Below are 20751 nucleotides of genomic sequence, written 5' to 3'. Positions count from 1 at the left end.
AGTACGGATTGTAAAAGACAAACTTTAAGTACAAAGATCATAAGCATAACAAGTACGGATTGTACGATTAAACTGTATAACCTGTTCCATATTGTATAGCTCATGAAAATTCGGTTGTTTCCTTAACACCTAAGTTTATGTTATTTTTGTCAAAGAAAAATTGTGTAATCATTTTTTCCCTATTTTCTCCAATGATCATTCGACATGATAAAAAAATCATTTGACAAACTCTCATTACTCTATTGTTTCATTCTTAAGCTTTCGGATTGTTAGTTAGTTCGATTCTCGATTGTAATCCGGAATTGAACATATCATTAGGCTAATCGTATCATGGCCTAAGGTTGAATTTTTCGACACGATTAAACAAGTCATATATGTTCCGTTAGGTGATGCGCGCAAATCTGCCATGAAAGATTGTACATAACAAAATAAGAAATTATACACATCGATTCGTATAAACCAACACATTAGAAATCGCTTTCATTAGTAGAACATATACTATACACAAGTCATTAACATATACACTTCATGTACATTTTAGTAAAATGAATACCGGATCTTAGTATCCAACAATTGCGATAACGTAAACATCTATTGTATATGCATATGATTAGGTATAAGATGGACCAATGGAGCTTTAAAAACATACATGTGATGCATGTGTATGTTTGTATGTTTTGTACTCTTGTCACATTCCATAAAGCTTCATTGCGACATAACTTAAAATCAAACATAAGCAAGGAATAAATAATAAATAAATATGCATGATATAAGGTGTCTCTTTATATTTATTTGACTATATTTATTTGACTGGCTTGTTATTTTAGTTATTACCAAAATCAAAATAAACTAATGAATTGGTATATTAATTAGTTATGACAAATTGAAAGTCAAGTTGACTTTGCACATGTACTCAAGAACCGTCACTAGCTAGCTTATTTTAGGGAATATACATCTCGGTCAACAAATTATACGCGTACACGGTAAACATGACAGTATATATTTTTCATGACATCTTGATAATAAAGCAAACATTCATATAAATAGATATAGATATTCTGTATTACTGTATATGTATGTGTGATATCATGTTCTACTTCTTTCACCTTTAGAGTTTTTAACAAGTATTCTTCCAATGATGGTATGCTTATCATGTACATGTAAATTAGTGGTTCTTAACAGTTATGTTTAATATTGTTTCTACTTTCTCACACTTACATATTTTGGATTAAAAAAGATTGTGTTTTGGGAATTTTGTTTTTCTTCTAATATATGAATACATTATTATGTTTGCAGCAAAAGATTGTGATACAAATGCAACCCAAGTGTGGGAAATGCCGAACAAAAGCGATGATGGCAGCTGCCAAAGCATTAGGTAATCTAAATAGTTTATGATACTCTCATGTTCCACTTAGATCAATAGACTCATTTGTATCTTAGGGTTTGGCCGGTAAAACCTCCTCCACGCTGCCCCCACGCCAATGTGTGAAAGACGACCTTGAGTGAAATTCAAAATAAAGAGATATCTGTGTGTGCAATGTCGCCACTCCAGGGAATTGAATCGAACTCCAACCTCTAACACATAGGTATGGGCCATTTCTACTGGGCTAACAACACAACTACACAAGGATCATCTAGCCATTATTTAATTGTTAGTTTTGTACATATTATTTTTAATATGAAAAAAAATGAAGACAGACAACTTGGTTAAATTTTTTCATTATTTTATGTTGCGTACAACAAAAATAATGTTAGTTGTGGAAAAATAGAAGAATTATAATCGGTTTTAAGATAAATACGTTGGTTTTTCTTCTAATTCCGGTTAAATATTTAGGAAATTGTTGTTAACAAAAAATCTTACGTTCTCTCCTTCTTAATCCTCTTTTTTTTCATTTTCTTTCCACAAAATAAAAACTCCAAAATACCTATTATTTTTTAATCCGCTCATTTCCTTTCCTTTTCACTATTAGAAAAACTCAAGAATCTAGCGGTGGGGTTTTTCCGAATGGTTGTCGATCGGTCCCGTCAATCGGCCAACGAACTAGCCTTTAACCACTCTCTCGAGATTAATCGGCAGGGCCGGTCCCGAGAATTGAAGTGCCCCGAGCGAAGTTAAAAAAAAAAGGCCCCCTAACGAACAATTTATAAAATAAAAAAAAACAAAAAAAAAACCCTTTAGGCTCTAACGGATAATGTAAACTATTTAAAAATGGTTTTTGGGCTTTGCTAGACCTTGAGGCCTTTTTAAAAGAGTAACATTAAAAAAGGAGACTACCCAAGTGTTAACATTTTTTGTGGATAGTTAAGCTAACTTCATCAATAATAGTACCTGCATGTAGATGAGAGTACTTATTAAAAGTAAAAAGTTGTCATTGATGGGATTTGAACCCACGCCACCTTGCAGGTGTAAATGAAGTGAGACTTAAACCATTGAGCAAACTTAAATTTTTATTAATGCTTGTCTACTGATTATACTTAATAAGTTTTCCCCGAGCAAGTAAGTGGACCTGGTCACAATTTTTTTGGGCCCCTAAAAAAATGGGCCCTGAGCAATTGCCCACTTTGTTCCCCTATTGGGCCGGGCCTGTTAATCGGACAAGAGTGTTGAAGACGCTGACCCCAAAACCTTCTTTAATGTACTCGAGTGGATATTCACCCCTTCGTGAATAATTGCTCGATTAGGATTCAACTTTTTCTAAGAGTTGTGAGAGTGGTCAAAGCTCCTCTTGTTCTCGAAGTTCCCCCACTCCCCCCTCGAAGATTCTCTTTAAAGTTTCTAGTCCAAAATTCTTGACTTTGACTATTCAAAGTTTCACATTTTTCTATTCTATATTTTTCTTGTTAGTGCACATATATAATCAAAACAATAAACCATTCTATTACTCTTTACTTTTAAAGTTCCCAAGCTGAACACCAAATTTTAATCCGTCACCACTCCTTATTATTGAACATGATCGAACTCTCATGTTTACTTTTAGTTGAACCTGAGATAATTCACTCCAATCCAAAACAGTACTAACTTAATTTTTTGTTTATTATTATTATTATTATTTTTTTATACCTAGAATGACTTCTTGATATGAACGAATATAGAAATAGTCTGCACGTTGCTGTATAGAGTGATTTAACTCGACAATTTAAACATTATTTCAGTAGTAGAGATGATTCTCGCATTGCGGCGGAAAAATCAATTGCAAAGTTACATGGTTCCGCTATTTATATTAAACACTTTTCATTAGTTAATAAAAATTGATAGAATTTATAAAATAAAAAGTAAGATTAATGTAAGGTAAATATATTCATAAAAAAGTTTTTAAAATATTGAAAAATTATATACTCGAAACAAATTTAGTTAAAAGTCAAAATTTAAGTGTAATTTATTACTCTATCCGTTCTAAAAAAATAGTGTCGTTTAACTTTTTGTTGGATTTAAGATATATCAATAAATTGTTTAATTTATTTAATGTTGTTATAAAAAGTAACTAATGAATTAATTGATATATTTAATGATAAATTATTAATAATAAAATGAGCATAATTGAAACTTTAATGATTTTTTATGGTTATATACAGTAAGGGGCAGTAATTTTACGATAAACAAAATAGTAAAGTAGACCGTCTTTATGAAAAAGATGGAGTATTGTATTAATAAAAAATTTGCCTAATATAACAAACTATATTATATATTATATATATTTAAAAGGGAGGTGATTCTCACACATCACTTTTTGATTCATATACATCATTTTACATGAAATCCCAATCCTACCCTTGTATTAATGAGCATTTTCATCTTTGTCTTTATGTAAAAAGCAAGGACAAACTTGTTCATTTATATAAAAAAGTGTGTATGAGATAAAAAATGGTGTATGAGGATCACCTCCCATTTAACAAGGGTAATATTCGTGTGAATGGGAACTCGTAAATGAAAATTGAATAAATCTATACGACATAAAGTGGCGAGGGTATTGGTATAACGACATAAAGTGGTGAGGGTATCAGTACATATGACTAATGAGTACTTGAAGAATTATTATAATTGTATTTGTATATGTATATTATATTATACGTATATTATTTGTGGACAACTAGGCATAGATAATTGTTGGACATACTTGTTTAGTAGGTTTTTTTTTTTTTTTTTTTTTTTCTTTGAAAGGTAAATTGTCAGCATACCATGAGGGGACTTAATCATCTTCGTGATCATATGACACACACGCATGCGCTTTCAGGCAGAAATTCAAATCGTATTACAGGGATTCAAACCTTAAACCATCCCGAGGAGCAGGCGATTCGGACCTGGATCCTAAATATGGGTCAGTTACTTGTTTAGTAGTTTTTTTTTTTCTTTGAAAGGCAAATTGTCAGTATACAATGAGAGGACTTAATCATTTTCGTGATCATATCACACGCACGCACGCGCTTTCGGACAGAAATTCGAACCGTATTACAGAGATTCGAACCTTAAACCATCCGAGGAGCAGGCGAGTCGGACCTGGATCCTAAATATGGGTCAAATATTTTTTAGTGGAGGGACTCGAACTTGAGACCTCCACACCTCTCCCAATACACAAGCGTTAAGGAGTGAACCACTGGACCACTTGGGTGGGTTCTATTTTTTTTTAAAGGCAACTAGTCGGCATCGAATACTCTCATTTTTCACGCACGCTCGCGCTTTCGGGAGGAAACCCGAATCACATTGCAAGAACCCGATCCTTAAACCATCCCGAGTGGCAGGCGGACCGGGTATGAATCCTGAATGGCTCCGAGAGGAAACCTCTTTGGGGTCAATCTGGAGCTCCACCTTTTAGACATATTGATTAATAAGATGGGCAGAGCGAGACTTGAACTCATAATTTAAACCCCAAGCCTCACACATAAAGTGTGAGGATACCACTGAATCAAGCCTGCAATTGATAAGGTAAGTTTTGGTTAGTAGCTTAATAACTATTTATTGGAAATTAGACTTTATTACCTACAGTTTGAACACGATATATTTAGACCACACGTTATACTTAGACCACATGTTATTTTGAAGGTTTTTAGCGGTGAGGTGGAGTCAAATTTTATATTATAAGGAAGAAAAAAATATAACAATAGCGTGACAGTGTTAAATTTGAAGGGTGTATTATGACGAGTTTTAAATTTGAATGAAAGGTTTTAGATTATGTGGTGAAATATGATTGAAAGTTGAATGAAAATAAAAATAAATAAGTAATGTAAATGAGTGTTAATTTCTGCCATTTTACCACTGCAAAGTAATGAACGCCCCCAAAATGTTAAATTTAACGTCACGTAACAGGCGCTAAAGGGTAAATTTGACTAGAGTAGATTCCAACACCCTTTTAACGTTGCGTAACGTGTGGTCTTATAGGTGTGAATTCGGTGGAGTTTCAAGGGGAAAACAAGAACCAAATGGTAGTGATTGGTGACGGCGTAGATGCGGCTGCATTAGCAAGCTCCGTCAGGAAGAAGGCTAAACATGCGTCACTGGAAATGGTTCAAGAGTTGTAGCTAATTGCTAATTGCAAAGTATTTAATTGCTAATTTCATTATTACAAATATCAAAGATTGTGTTAATCTGAATATTATATGTAAGTGATATTATATTTGGTAATGTCTTCTTGAATCTTGTTAATAAATTGCAATATTCGATGTACTTATTTTTATTATTGTATATACTATATAATACTCCGGATCTATCTATCTCATCTAAAATATACTATTTTTTTATAGCAATATCTAGTATTCATTAATATAAAACTCAATAGTTACAACAACCCATTTTGAGCATCAGTACATGCTCAAAATCACAAAATAATGTTACATGTTAAAGTGCTAAGGTAGCAACTCAAAATCAACCACAACCACGAAGTGAACTATAAAAGAAAAATTTGTGGGTTATGTAACTAATTATGCCAGTCGATAGATTTTCTTGCATCACTTCGCGATTCACTCGTAACTTTTAACTTGAATCTCATTTAAAACAACCGGAACATTCCTACACTTGTTTGAGAAAACCTTCTGGTTTCGGTTTTTCCATATTAAATAACTATACACGATAATAGAACCGGTTGCCAAATACTTTTGCCTATATCCAAACTTGCTTGACCCGTATCACCTAATAGGCCCTCAACCTGCACCGACTGGGTCCCACTACGGCCCCACCATTCAAAGACTTTACACCATACATCAAAAGCTTGTTTGCATAGTATAAGGGAGTGATTAACCGATTCAATATCATCATCGCACAATGGACAACTCACGGAATTAAGATCTACCCCTCTCTTATCCAATTCAACCAAAACCGAGAGTCGTTTTTCCTCGCTCTCCAAATAAACATTTCGATTTATTTTGGGACTATATTGTTCCTCAAGGTCTCACCATTATTTTGACCCGAATGTAATATTTTCGATTTGATCAAATCCGAAAGTGTACCTGTTGAAAACAAACCATTACTACTCAACGACCACATCCAACTGTCTGACTTTTGTGGTTGAATAACAGCAGCCTCCAGCAGCATATATAAATCGACCAATTCACCACCTGCTCTACTGGCGGGTTGTCTCATCAATGACCACTTGCCCACGCACTTTGAGTCTGCAACTTGAACCCTCTCTTTGACCGTCGCCTGTAAGTTAACATCAAGTCTCGCCAACCTTTTGATTTTATTTTTCAGCACCTCATTACCAAGCCCAACGGCGGAGCATTGCATAGACAGGACGGGGCACCCGCCTGAAATGTCCCATTCATATTGATTATAAACGTTCCATATTAATTGATTTCGTCGCGAGGTTTTGACCTCTATATGAGACGCTTTTCAAAGACTGCATTCATTTTTAAAACAATCATAACCTTTATTTTATCGATAAAGGTTTTAAAAAGCATTACGTAGATTATCAAATAATGATAATCTAAAATATACCGTTTACACACGACCATTACATAATGGTTTACAATAAGAATATATTACATCAAAAATAAGTTTCTTGAATGCAGTTTTTACATAATATCATACAAGCATGGACTCCAAATCTTGTCCTTATTTTAGTATGCAACAGCGGAAGCTCTTAATAATCACCTGAGAATAAACATGCTTAAAACGTCAACAAAAATGTTGGTGAGTTATAGGTTTAACCTATATATTATCAAATCATAATAATAGACCACAAGATTTCATATTTCAATATACATCCCATACATAGAGATAAAATTCATTTATATGGTGAACACCTGGTAACCGACATTAACAAGATGCATATAAGAATATCCCCTATCATTCCGGGAAATCCTTCGGACATGATAAAAAACGAATTCGAAGTACTAAAGCTTCCGGTACTTTGGATGGGGTTCGTTAGGCCCAATAGATCTATCTTTAGGATTCGCGTCAATTAGTAGATCGGTTTACTAATTCTTAGGTTACCAAGCAAAAGGGGCATATTCGGCTTCGAACATTCACCCATATAATGTAGTTTCATTTACTTGTGTCTATTTCGTAAAACATTTATAAAACTGCATGTATTCTCATCCCAAAATATTAGATTTTAAAAGTGGGACTATAACTCACTTTCACAGATTTTTACTTCGTCGGGAAGTAAAACTTGGCCACTGGTCGATTCACGAACCTATAACAAATATGTACATATATATCAAAGTATGTTCAAAATATATTTACAATACTTTTAATACATTTTAATGTTTTAAGTTTATTAAGTCAGCTGTCTCCGTTAGTAACCTACAACTAGTTGTCCATAGTTAGATGTACAGAAATAAATTTATATATATTATCTTGAATCAATCCACGACCCAGTGTATACACGTCTCAGGCTAGATCACAACTCAAAGTATATATATTTTTAGAATCAACCTCAACCCTGTATAGCTAACTCCAACATTACTGCATATAGAGTGTCTATGGTTGTTCCAAATAATATATATAGATGAGTCGATATGATATGTCAAAATATTTGCATACGTATCTATGGTATCCCAAGATTACATAATATATTAGAATACATGTATAATACAATATAAGTTAGCTAGGATATGATTAATATAAATTTGTTACCAATTTTTACGTAGCTACAACAAGCAAAAATATCCAATCTTGTTTTACCCATAATTTCTTCGTTTTAAATCCGTTTTGAGAGTTTCAAGTTGCTATGGTTTCATATTGAACTTAAGTTTATGAATATAAACAGAAAAAGTATAAGTTTATAGTCGGAAATACAGGTTACAAGTCGTTTTTGTAAAGGTAGTCATTTCAGTCGAAAGAACGACGTCTAGATGACCATTTTGGAAAAACATACTTCCACTTTGAGTTTAACCATGATTTTTGGATATAGTTTCATATTCATAAGAAAAATCATTTTTCCAGAAGAACAACTTTTAAATCAAAGTTTATCATAGTTTTTAATTAAATAACCCAAAACAGCCCGCGGTGTTACTACGACGGCGTATATCCGATTTTACGGTGTTTATCGTGTTTTCCGGTTTTAAATCATTAAGCTAGCATATCATATAGATATAGAACATGTGTTTAGTTGATTTTAAAATTCAAGTTAGAAGGATTAACTTTTGTTTGCGAACAAGTTTAGAATTAACTAAACTATATTCTAGTGATTTCAAGTTTAAACCTTCGAATAAGGTAGTTTTATATATATGAATCGAATGATGTTATGAACATCATTACTACCTCAGGTTTTATGGATAAACCTATTGGAAATGAGAAAAATAGATCTAGCTTCAAAGGATCCTTGGATGTCTTGAAAGTTCTTGAAGCAGAATCATGACACGAAAACAAGTTCAAGTAAGATTTCCACTCGAAATAAGATTGTTATAGTTATATAAATTGAATCAAAGTTTGAATATGAGTATTACCTTGTATTAGAAAGATATCTTACTGTAAATAAGAAAGATTTCTTGAGGTTGGATGATCACTTTACAAGATTGGAAGTAAGCTAGCAAACTTGGAAGTATTCTTGATTTTATGAAACTAGAACTTATAGAATTTATGAAGAACACTTAGAACTTGAAGATAGAACTTGAGAGAGATCAATTAGATGAAGAAAATTGAAGAATGAAAGTGTTTGTAGGTGTTTTTGGTCGTTGGTATATGGATTAAATATAAAGGATGTGTAATTTTGTTTACTTGTAAATAAGTCATGAATGATTGCTAATATTTTTTGTAATTTTATGAAATATTTCATGCTAGTTGCCAAATGATGGTTCCCACATGTGTTAGGTGACTCAAATGGGCTGCTAAGAGCTGATCATTGGAGTGTATATACCAATACTACATACATCTAAAAGCTGTGTATTGTACGAGTACGAATACGGGTGCATACGAGTAGAATTGTTGATGAAACTGAACGAGGATGTAATTGTAAGAATTTTTGTTAAGTAGAAGTATTTTGATAAGTGTCTTGAAGTCTTTCAAAAGTGTATGAATACATATTAAAACACTACATGTATATACATTTTAACTGAGTCGTTAAGTCATCGTTAGTCGTTACATGTAAATGTTGATTTGAAACATTTAAGTTAACGATCTTGTTAAATGTTGTTAACCCAATGTTTATTATATCTAATGAGATGTTAAATTATTATATTATCATGATATTATGATATATTAATATATCTTAATATGATATATAAACATTTAAATGTCGTTACAACGATAATCGTTACATATATGTCTCGTTTCGAAATCCTTAAGTTAGTAGTCTTGTTTTTACATATGTAGTTCATTGTTAATATATATAATGACATGTTTACTTATCATTTATCATGATTAAATATAGTGTAACAATATCTTAATATGATTCATATGTAATTAGTAAGACGTTGTTATAACGATAATCGTTATATATATCGTTTCGAGTTTCTTAATTCAATAAACTCAATTTTATGTATATAACTCATTGTTAAAATACCTAATGAGATACTTACTTATCATAATATCATGTTAACTATATATATAATCATATATATGTCATCATATAGTTTTTACAAGTTTTAACGTTCGTGAATCACCGGTCAACTTGGGTGGTCAATTGTCTATATGAAACCTATTTCAATTAATCAAGTCTTAACAAGTTTGATTGATTAACATGTTGGAAACACTTAATCATGTAAATATAAATTTCATTTAATATATATAAACATGGAAAAGTTCGGGTCACTACAGTTCCTACCCGTTAAATAAATTTCGTCCCGAAATTTTAAGCAGTTGGAGGTGTTGACGTATCTTCTGGAAATAAGTGCGGGTATTTCTTCTTCATCTGATCTTCTCGTTCCCAGGTGAACTTGAGTCCTCTACGAGCGTTTCATCGAACCTTAACAATTGGTATCTTGTTTTGTTTAAGTCTTTTAACCTCACGATCCATTATTTCGACGGGTTCTTCGATGAATTGAAGTTTTTCGTTGATTTGGATTTCGTCTAATGGAATAGTGAGATCTTCTTTAGCAAAACATTTCTTCAAATTCGAGACGTGGAAAGTGTTATGTACAGCCGCGAGTTGTTGAGGTAACTCAAGTCGATAAGCTACTGGTCCGACACGATCAATAATCTTGAATGGTCCAATATACCTTGGATTTAATTTCCCTCGTTTACCAAATCGGACAACGCCTTTCCAAGGTGCAACCTTAAGCATGAACATCTCTCCAATTTCAAATTCTATATCTTTTCTTTTAATGTCGGCTTAGCTCTTTTGTCGACTTTGGGCGATTTTCAACCGTTGTTGAATTTGGATGATCTTCTCGGTAGTTTCTTGTATTATCTCTGGACCCGTAATCTGTCTATCCCCCACTTCACTCCAACAAATCAGAGACCTGCACTTTCTAACATAAAGTGCTTCAAACGGCGCCATCTCAATGCTTGAATGGTAGCTGTTGTTGTAGGAAAATTCTGCTAACAGTAGATGTCGATCCCAACTATTTCCGAAATCAATAAGACATGCTCGTAGCATGTCTTCAAGCATTTTTATCGTCCTTTCGCTCTGCCCATCAGTTTGTGGATAATAGGCAGTACTCATGTCTAGACGAGTTCCTAATGCTTGCTGTAATGTCTGCCAGAATCTTGAAATAAATCTGCCATCCCTATCAGAGATAACAGAGATTGGTATTCCATGTCTGGAGACGACTTCCTTCAAACACAGTCGTGCTAACTTATCCATCTTGTCATCTTCTCTTATTGCAAGAAGTGTGCTGATTTGGTGAGACGATCAACTATTACCCAAATAGTATCAAAACCACTTGCAGTCCTTGGCAATTTAGTGATGAAATCCATGGTAATGTTTTCCCATTTCCATTCCGGGATTTCGGGTTGTTGAAGTAGACCTGATGGTTTCTGATGCTCCGCTTTGACCTTAGAACACGTCAAACATTCCCCTACGTATTTAGCAACATCGGCTTTCATACCTGGCCACCAAAAATGTTTCTTGAGATCCTTATACATCTTCCTCGTTCCAGGATGTATTGAGTATCTGGTTTTATGAGCTTCTCTAAGTACCATTTCTCTCATATCTCCAAATTTTGGTACCCAAATTCTTTCAGCCCTATACCGGGTTCCGTCTTCCCGAATATTAAGACGCTTCTCCGATCCTTTGGGTATTTCATCCTTTAAATTTCTCTCTTTTAAAACTTCTTGTTGCGCCGCCTTTATTTGAGTGGTAAGGTTAGTGTGAATCATTATATTCATAGCTTTTACTCGAATTGGTTCTCTGTCCTTTCTGCTCAAGGCGTCGGCTACCACATTTGCCTTCCCCAGGTGGTAACGAATCTCAAAGTCGCAATCATTCAACAATTCAATCCACCTACGCTGCCTCATATTCAGTTGTTTCTGATTAAATATGTGTTGAAGACTTTTGTGGTCGGTATATATAATACTTTTGACCCCATATAAGTAGTGCCTCCAAGTCTTTAATGCAAAAACAACCGCGCCTAATTCCAAATCATGCGTCGTATAATTCTGTTCGTGAATCTTCAATTTTCTAGACGCATAAGCAATTAATTTCGTTCGTTGCATTAATACACAACCGAGACCTTGCTTTGAGGCGTCACAATATATCACAAAATCATCATTCCCTTCAGGTAATGACAATATAGGTGCCGTAGTTAACTTTTTTTTTAACAATTGAAATACTTTCTCTTGTTCATCTTTCCATTCAAATTTCTTCCCTTTATGCGTTAATGCAGTCAAGGGTTTTGCTATTCTGGAAAAGTCTTGGATGAACCTTCTGTAGTAACCAGCTAGTCCTAAAAACTGGTGCCAGTGTTTCGGAGTTTTCGGGGTTTCTCACTTTTCAACGGTTTCAATCTTTGCTGGATCCACCTGAATACCTTCTTTGTTCACTATGTGACTGAGGAATTGAACTTCTTCCAACCAAAATGCACACTTTGAAAACTTAGCGTACAGTTTTTCTTTTCTCAGCAACTCTAGCACTTTTCTCAAATGTTCTTCGTGCTCTTGATCATTCTTCGAGTAAATAAGTATGTCATCGATGAAAACAATGACAAACTTGTCAATATATGGCCCACACACTCGGTTCATAAGGTCCATGAACACAGCTGGTGTGTTAGTCAATCCAAACGGCATAACCATAAACTCGTAATGACTGTAACGCGTCCTAAAAGCAGTCTTTGGAATATCATCCTCCTTCACCCGCATTTGATGATATCCAGAACGTAATTCGATCTTCGAATAAACAGACGAGCCTTGTAGTTGATCAAATAAGTTGTCGATTCTCGGTAGTGGGTAGCGGTTCTTGATGGTAAGTTTGTTCAACTCTCGGTAGTCGATACACAACCTGAATGTACCATCTTTCTTCTTGACAAACAAAACAGGAGCTCCCCATGGTGATGTGCTTAGTCGAATGAAACCACGCTCTAAAAGTTCCTGTAACTGACTTTGTAATTCTTTCATTTTGCTGGGTGCGAGTCTGTATGGAGCACGAGCTATTGGTGCAGCTCCTGGTACAAGATCTATTTGAAATTCAACAGATCGATGTGGGGGTAATCCGGGTAATTCTTTCGGAAATACATCGGGAAATTCTTTTACGACGGGAACATCACTGATGTTCTTTTCTTCAGGTTTAACTTCCTCGATGTGTGCTAGAATGACGTAACAACCTTTTCTTATTAGTTTTTGCGCCTTCAAACTACTAATAAGATTTAATTTCGCGTTGTTCTTTTCTCCGTACACCATTAAAGGTTTTCCTTTTTCATGCATAATGCGAATCGCATTTTTGTAACAAACGACCTCTGCTCTCACCTTTTTCAACTAGTCCATGCCAATTATTATATCAAAACTCCCTAACTCGACCGGTAATAAATCAATTTTAAACGTTTCATCCCCCAGTTTAATTTCTCTCTCCCGACATATATTATCTGCTGAAATTAATTTACCGTTTGCTAATTCGAGTAAAAATTTACTATCCAAAGGCGTCAATGGGCAACTTAATTTAGCACAAAATTATCTACTCATGTAGCTTCTATTCGCACCAGAATCAAATAAAACATAAGCAGATTTATCGTCAATAAGAAACGTACCCGTAACAAGCTCCGGGTTTTCTTGTGCTTCTGCGGCATTAATATTGAAAACTCTTCCACGGCCCTGCCCATTAGTATTCCCCCTGATTCGGGCAATTTCTAATAATGTGGCTCAGTTTTCCACATTTATAACAAACAGCGTTGGTATTACTTGCTCCGACACTATTCGTTTCGGCATTACTTGTTCCGACATTATTTGTTCCTTTAGTTCTGTTAAACTTTGGTCCGTAGACCTCACACTTTGTCGCGCTATGACCATTTCTTTTACACCTGTTGCAAAATGTCGTGCAAAACCCCTGATGATTTTCTTCACACCTATGACATGGCTGTTTTTGGTTTTTGTTGCCGTTGTTGTTATTGAGGTTGTTGTTGGGATTGTTATTATTGTTGAAACGGTTATTGTAGTTGTTGTTGTTGTTGGGATGTTTGTTGTAGTTATTGTTAGGATTGCGGTTATTGTTGCGATTGTTGTTGCGGTTGTTGGGATAGTTGTTGCAATTGTGGTTGTAATTGTTGTTGTTGTTGTACTGGTGACTCTTGTCACCGTTTTCCTTCCACTTCCTCTTAAGTTGTTTCTTGTTGGTTTCTTCGGCCGTCTGCTCTTTAATTCTTCCCTCAATATGATTTATGAGTTTATGAGCCATTCGACTTACCTTCTGTATAGAAGCGGGCTCGTGTGAACTCACATCTTCTTGAATCCTTACTGGTAACCCTTTTACAAACGCGTCGATCTTCTCTTCTTCATCTTTGAATGCTCCCGGACACAATAGGCACAACTCTGTGAATCGTTGTTCATATGTAGTAACATTGAACCCTTGTGTTCGTAACTCTCTAAGTTCTGTCTTGAGTTTATTGACTTCGTTTCTAGGACGGTACTGCTCGTTCATCAATTGCTTGAATGCCGACCACGGTAGTGAGTAAGCAGCATTTTGTCCTACCTGTTCAAGATAGGTGTTCCACCACGTTAACGCAGTACTTGTGAAGGTATGCGTAGCGTACTTAACTTTATCCTCTTCAGTACACTTACTTATGGCAAACACAGATTCGACTTTCTCGGTCCACCGTTTCAATCCAATTGGTCCTTCGGTTCCATCAAATTCCAAAGGTTTGCAGGCAGTGAATTCTTTGTAGGAGCATCCTACACGATTTCTTGCGCTGTTAGCTGCATTGCTAGATTCAGAGTTATTGTTGGTATGTAGCGCAGCCTGTACTGCAGCTATGTTTGCAGCAAGAAAGGTACGAAATTCTTCTTCGCTCATATTCATGGTGTGTCGAGTAGTCGGTGCCATTTCCATCAAAATAGCCAATTGAATCGAATTAATCATACAGAATATTAAGAGTAGTCAATAGTATTTCGTAGCATAATATGAACTCACTTATAAAAGCTTTTTCTTCATATTAGCGTTTTATAAGTTTAAATTCGGGTACTACCTACCCGTTAAGTTCATACTTAGTAGCTAATATACAATTCAACTAATACAATTCCATATGAAAAACTGATTATAATAATATATCACATACAAATATTCTTCAAACTTACAACTTCGTTATATTACATATAACATGAAATATAGTACACTATGATACATGACAGTTTTGAAGATAAATCTAGTTAATACGCAAGTTGTTCAGCAAAGGAAATAAAGACACGTAATTCATAAGTCCAGAAACAAGTCATGCATTCTGGTTTTACTATGACGACTTCCTACCCTTGGTCTTGTGGAAAATAACCGTTATGACCATTGGCTAGGCAGCATGTTGTAATGTCGTCAAAAGGACGAGGGTTTTGTAATGTCCAACAGCCCCGTAATAATATAAAAACCTTGTTTCTCACTCCAACTACTGAATCCGTCACTTGTGGGAAGGTTTTATTTAAAAGTTGCAATCCGATGTTCTTTTTCTCACTTTGGTAAGAAGCGAACATCACTAATCCGTAAGCATAACATGCTTCTTTATGTTGCATGTTAGAAGCTCTTTCTAATTCACGAAATCCTATATTGGGATATGTTGAGTCAAAATAGGTTCTTAACCCGTAGCGTAAAATTGCATTTGGGTTCCCCGCATTTAATGCTTTAAAAAAAACACGGCGTAACTTACGGTCTCCCCAATGTGATATACCCCACCTATCAAAGGAAAGCCTTTTATAAACTAAGGCATTTCTGGAAAGTCTTTCAAATGTTTGACAAGTTAATTTTGCCATAACTAAATGTGCTGATGAATTCTGACCGACTCTAGACAAGATTTCCTCAATCATATCCTCTGGTAGGTCTTCTAAAATATTCGGTTGTCTACCCTTAACGTCCATTTTATTTTTATACTGTAAAATAGACAAGGATTAGATTCGTAAAAGATAATTAACAAACAATACAAGCAATTTTTACATAGAACATAAAAGTACAAGCACACTACAATACATATAATACACAACATGATTACAACCCTCTAATATGAATCACTGGTTTCTTTTTCTTCGGACTTGGTTCGTTTTCCTAATTTTCTAGGAATATATGGTGTTTCTCTAATACGAGCCTTCGTTTTCCATAATGGTTTAGAAAAACCTGGTGGTTTAGAGGTTCCCGGGTCATTGTTACATTTTAGGAAATACGGATGTTGTCGATACATATAAAGTTCATCGGGGTTGGAATCGGGTTTCTCTATTTTTATACCTTTTCCCTTATTATTTTCTTTCGCTTTATTAAATTGGGTCGAGGTAATTTCTATAACATCATCGGAATCCTAATCGGGATCCGATTCATCGGAAAATTGGTAATCTTCCCAATATTTTGCTTCCTCGGCGGAAACACCATTGACCATTATTAACTTTGGTCCGTTGGTTGAGGATTTTCTTTTATTTAATCGATTTACTATAGGTATCAATATTTCTTCCTCCGGAACCTCTTCTTCTTCTGGTTCCTCCTCTTTCGATTCCTCCTCTTCTGGTTCCTCTTCTTCCGGTTCCTCCCCTTCCGGTTCCTACTCTTCCGGTTCCTCTTCGGGAATTTGTGAATCTTCCCAAAATATATTCGACTCTTCATTATTATTAGGTGAATCAATGAAATTTATACTAGAGGTAGACATCTATCACAAAATATCAAACACGTTAAGAGATAAATATATCACATAATATTTACATGTTAATAATATATAGTTTCCAACAAAAAAATGTTAAGCAATCGTTTTTTTTTGAAGAAAAACACGGTCGAAGTCCAGACTAATGCATCCTAACAAACTCGGTAAGACACACTAATGCAATTTTTTGGTTCTCTAAGACCAACGCTCGGATACCAACTGAAATGTCCCGTTCATATTGATTATAAACGTTCCATATTAATTGATTTCGTCGTGAGGTTTTGACCTCTATATGAGACGCTTTTCAAAGACTGCATTCATTTTTAAAACAACCATAACCGTTATTTTATCGATAAAGGTTTTAAAAAGCATTACATAGATTATCAAATAATGATAATCTAAAATATACCGTTTACACACGACCATTACATAATGGTTTACAATAAGAATATATTACATCAAAAATAAGTTTCTTGAATGCAGTTTTTACATAATATCATACAAGCATGGACTCCAAATCTTGTCCTTATTTTAGTATGCAATAGCGGAAGCTCTTAATAATCACCTGAGAATAAACATGCTTAAAACGTCAATAAAAATGTTGGTGAGTTATAGGTTTAACCTATATATTATCAAATCATAATAATAGACCACAAGATTTCATATTTCAATATACATCTCATACATAGAGATAAAATTCATTTATATGGTGAACACCTGGTAACCGACATTAACAAGATGCATATAAGAATATCCCCTATCATTCCGGGAAATCCTTCGGACATGATAAAAAACGAATTCGAAGTACTAAAGCTTCCGGTACTTTGGATGGGGTTCGTTAGGCCCAATAGATCTATCTTTAGGATTCGCGTCAATTAGTAGATCGGTTTACTAATTCTTAGGTTACCAAGCAAAAGGGGCATATTCGGCTTCGATCATTCACCCATATAATGTAGTTTCATTTACTTGTGTCTATTTCGTAAAACATTTATAAAACTGCATGTATTCTCATCCCAAAATATTAGATTTTAAAAGTGGGACTATAACTCACTTTCACAGATTTTTACTTCGTCGGGAAGTAAAACTTGGCCACTGGTCGATTCACGAACCTATAACAAATATGTACATATATATCAAAGTATGTTCAAAATATATTTACAATACTTTTAATACATTTTAATGTTTTAAGTTTATTAAGTCAGCTGTCTCCGTTAGTAACCTACAACTAGTTGTCCATAGTTAGATGTACAGAAATAAATTTATATATATTATCTTGAATCAATCCACGACCCAGTGTATACACGTCTCAGGCTAGATCACAACTCAAAGTATATATATTTTTAGAATCAACCTCAACCCTGTATAGCTAACTCCAACATTACTGCATATAGAGTGTCTATGATTGTTCCAAATAATATATATAGATGAGTCGATATGATATGTCAAAACATTTGCATACGTGTCTATGGTATCCCAAGATTACATAATATATTAGAATACATGTATAATACAATATAAGTTAGCTATGATATGATTAATATAAATTTGTTACCAATTTTTACGTAGCTACAACAAGCAAAAATATCCAATCTTGTTTTACCCATAATTTCTTCGTTTTAAATCCGTTTTGAGTGTTTCAAGTTGCTATGATTTCATATTGAACTTAAGTTTATGAATCTAAATAGAAAAAGTATAAGTTTATAGTCAGAAATACAGGTTACAAGTCGTTTTTGTAAAGGTAGTCATTTCAGTCGAAAGAACGACGTCTAGATGACCATTTTGGAAAAACATACTTCCACTTTGAGTTTAACCATAATTTTTGGATATAGTTTCATGTTCATAAGAAAAATCATTTTCCCAGAAGAACAACTTTTAAATCAAAGTTTATCATAGTTTTTAATTAACTAACGCAAAACAGCCCGCGGTGTTACTACGACGGCGTATATCCGGTTTTACGGTGTTTTTCGTGTTTTCCGATTTTAAATCATTAATTTAGCATATCATATAGATATAGAACATGTGTTTAGTTGATTTTAAAAGTCAAGTTAGAAGGATGAACTTTTGTTTGCGAACAAGTTTAGAATTAACTAAACTATGTTCTAGTGATTTTTAAGTTTAAACCTTCGAATAAGGTAGTTTTATATATATGAATCGAATGATGTTATGAACATCATTACTACCTTAGGTTTTGTGGATAAACCTACTGGAAATGAGAAAAATAGATCTAGCTTCAAAGGATCCTTGGATGGCTTGAAAGTTCTTGAAGCAGAATCATGACACGAAAACAAGTTCAAGTAAGATTTTCACTCGAAATAAGATTGTTATAGTTATAGAAATTGAATCAAAGTTTGAATATGAGTATTACCTTGTATTAGAAAGATATCTTACTGTAAATAAGAAAGATTTCTTGAGGTTGGATGATCACTTTACAAGATTGGAAGTAAGCTAGCAAACTTGGAAGTATTCTTGATTTTATGAAACTAGAACTTATAGAATTTATGAAGAACACTTAGAACTTGAAGATAGAACTTGAGAGAGATCAATTAGATGAAGAAAATTGAAGAATGAAAGTGTTTGTAGATGTTTTTGGTCGTTGGTATATGGATTAGATATAAAGGTTGTGTAATTTTGTTTACTTGTAAATAAGTCATGAATGATTACTAATATTTTTGTAATTTTATGAGATATTTCATGCTAGTTGCCAAATGATGGTTCCCACATGTGTTAGGTGACTCACATGGGCTGCTAAAAGCTGATCATTGGAGTGTATATACCAATAGTACATACATCTAAAAGCTGTGTATTGTACGAGTACGAATACGGGTGCATACGAGTAGAATTGTTGATGAAACTGAACGAGGATGTAATTGTAAGCATTTTTGTTAAGTAGAAGTATTTTGATAAGTGTTTTGAAGTCTTTCAAAAGTGTATGAATACATATTAAAACACTACATGTATATACATTTTAACCGAGTCGTTAAGTCATCGTTAGTCGTTACATGTAAATGTTGATTTGAAACCTTTAAGTTAACGATCTTGTTAAATGTTGTTAACCCAATATTTATTATATCTAATTAGATGTTAAATTATTATATTATCATGATATTATGATATATTAATATATCTTAATATGATATATATACATTTAAATGTCGTTATAACGATAATCGTTACATATATGTATCGTTTCGAAATCCTTAGGTTAGTAGTCTTGTTTTTACATATGTAGTTCATTGTTAATATACATAATGACATGTTTACTTATCATTTATCATGATTAAACATAGTGTAACAATATCTTAATATGATTCATATGTAATTAGTAAGACGTTGTTATAACAATAATCGTTATATATATCGTTTCGAGTTTCTTAATTCAATAAACTCAATTTTATGTATATAACTCATTGTTAAAATACCTAATGAGATACTTACTTATCATAATATCATGTTAACTATATATATAATCATATATATGTCATCATATAGTTTTTACAAGTTTTAACGTTCGTGAATCACCGGTCAACTTGGGTGGTCAATTGTCTATATGAAACCTATTTCAATTAATCAAGTCTTAACAAGTTTGATTGCTTAACATGTTGGAAACACTTAATCATGTAAATATCAATTTCATTTAATATATATAAACATGAAAAAGTTCGGTTCACTACACCGCCCCAGCTGGATTTAGAAAAAATAAAAATTTTACCCTAATAAATTTTTTTTTTACCAAAAAATAAGGTTTTCTTAGTATTCGCCTCAGCTGTCAATAATATAATTTTTGACCCGCCCCATCTGTTGTCGGGTTCAAGTTCCGCTACTGACCAAGCCATGAATCATTCCAAAAGGAAGTTGAAGCACCATCACTTATTTTTTTATTTTTTTTATTTTTTTTGACGAAGGAGCCTTTAAAAAAAGTCAGGCCCAATTCTTCATTGTCGTTTCCTGTATTTACAATTTCCTTCCACGTTGAACTATGAGAAGCACTACAAGAAACATCATTAGAAAAGAGACCACCCACGTGGCCACATATATTATATATTATATATCTATATCTAAAAGATATAGAACAAATGAATAGTCAACTTTATGTTTTTCACACTTCCACCACAAATGTTTACCTTTTTACAA

The 20751-nt window shown here is 33.7% G+C and overlaps 1 protein-coding gene across 2 annotated transcripts; it reads left to right on the top strand.

Annotated features, from left to right (window-relative positions):
* Positions 1 to 1052: 1052 nt before the first annotated feature.
* LOC139897803 (heavy metal-associated isoprenylated plant protein 47-like) lies at positions 1053 to 5548 on the top strand. 2 transcript variants are annotated; one of them, XM_071880503.1, is made up of 3 exons: positions 1053 to 1141; positions 1297 to 1375; positions 5375 to 5548. In XM_071880503.1, exons 1-3 carry the CDS (start codon positions 1136 to 1138, stop codon positions 5512 to 5514), a joined length of 225 nt encoding a protein of 74 aa, XP_071736604.1. In that variant the 5' UTR covers positions 1053 to 1135; the 3' UTR covers positions 5515 to 5548. The 2 variants fall into 2 exon arrangements, 1 of the variants encoding a protein (XP_071736604.1); XR_011776803.1 differs by lacking the exons at positions 1053 to 1141; positions 1297 to 1375 and adding an exon at positions 4187 to 4316 and having other exon boundaries at positions 5375 to 5447.
* Positions 5549 to 20751: the final 15203 nt, after the last annotated feature.

The sequence above is a fragment of the Rutidosis leptorrhynchoides genome, chromosome 3, assembly GCF_046630445.1.
Source record: "Rutidosis leptorrhynchoides isolate AG116_Rl617_1_P2 chromosome 3, CSIRO_AGI_Rlap_v1, whole genome shotgun sequence".
Lineage (NCBI taxonomy): Eukaryota > Viridiplantae > Streptophyta > Magnoliopsida > Asterales > Asteraceae > Rutidosis > Rutidosis leptorrhynchoides.
This window is presented reverse-complemented; position numbering and strand designations above follow the sequence as displayed.

Coding starts and splice junctions, on each gene's coding strand:
- LOC139897803 (XM_071880503.1), top strand. Junction 1,376..5,374: donor GGCAGCTGCCAAAGCATTAG/GTAATCTAAATA, acceptor GTGGTCTTATAG/GTGTGAATTCGGTGGAGTTT.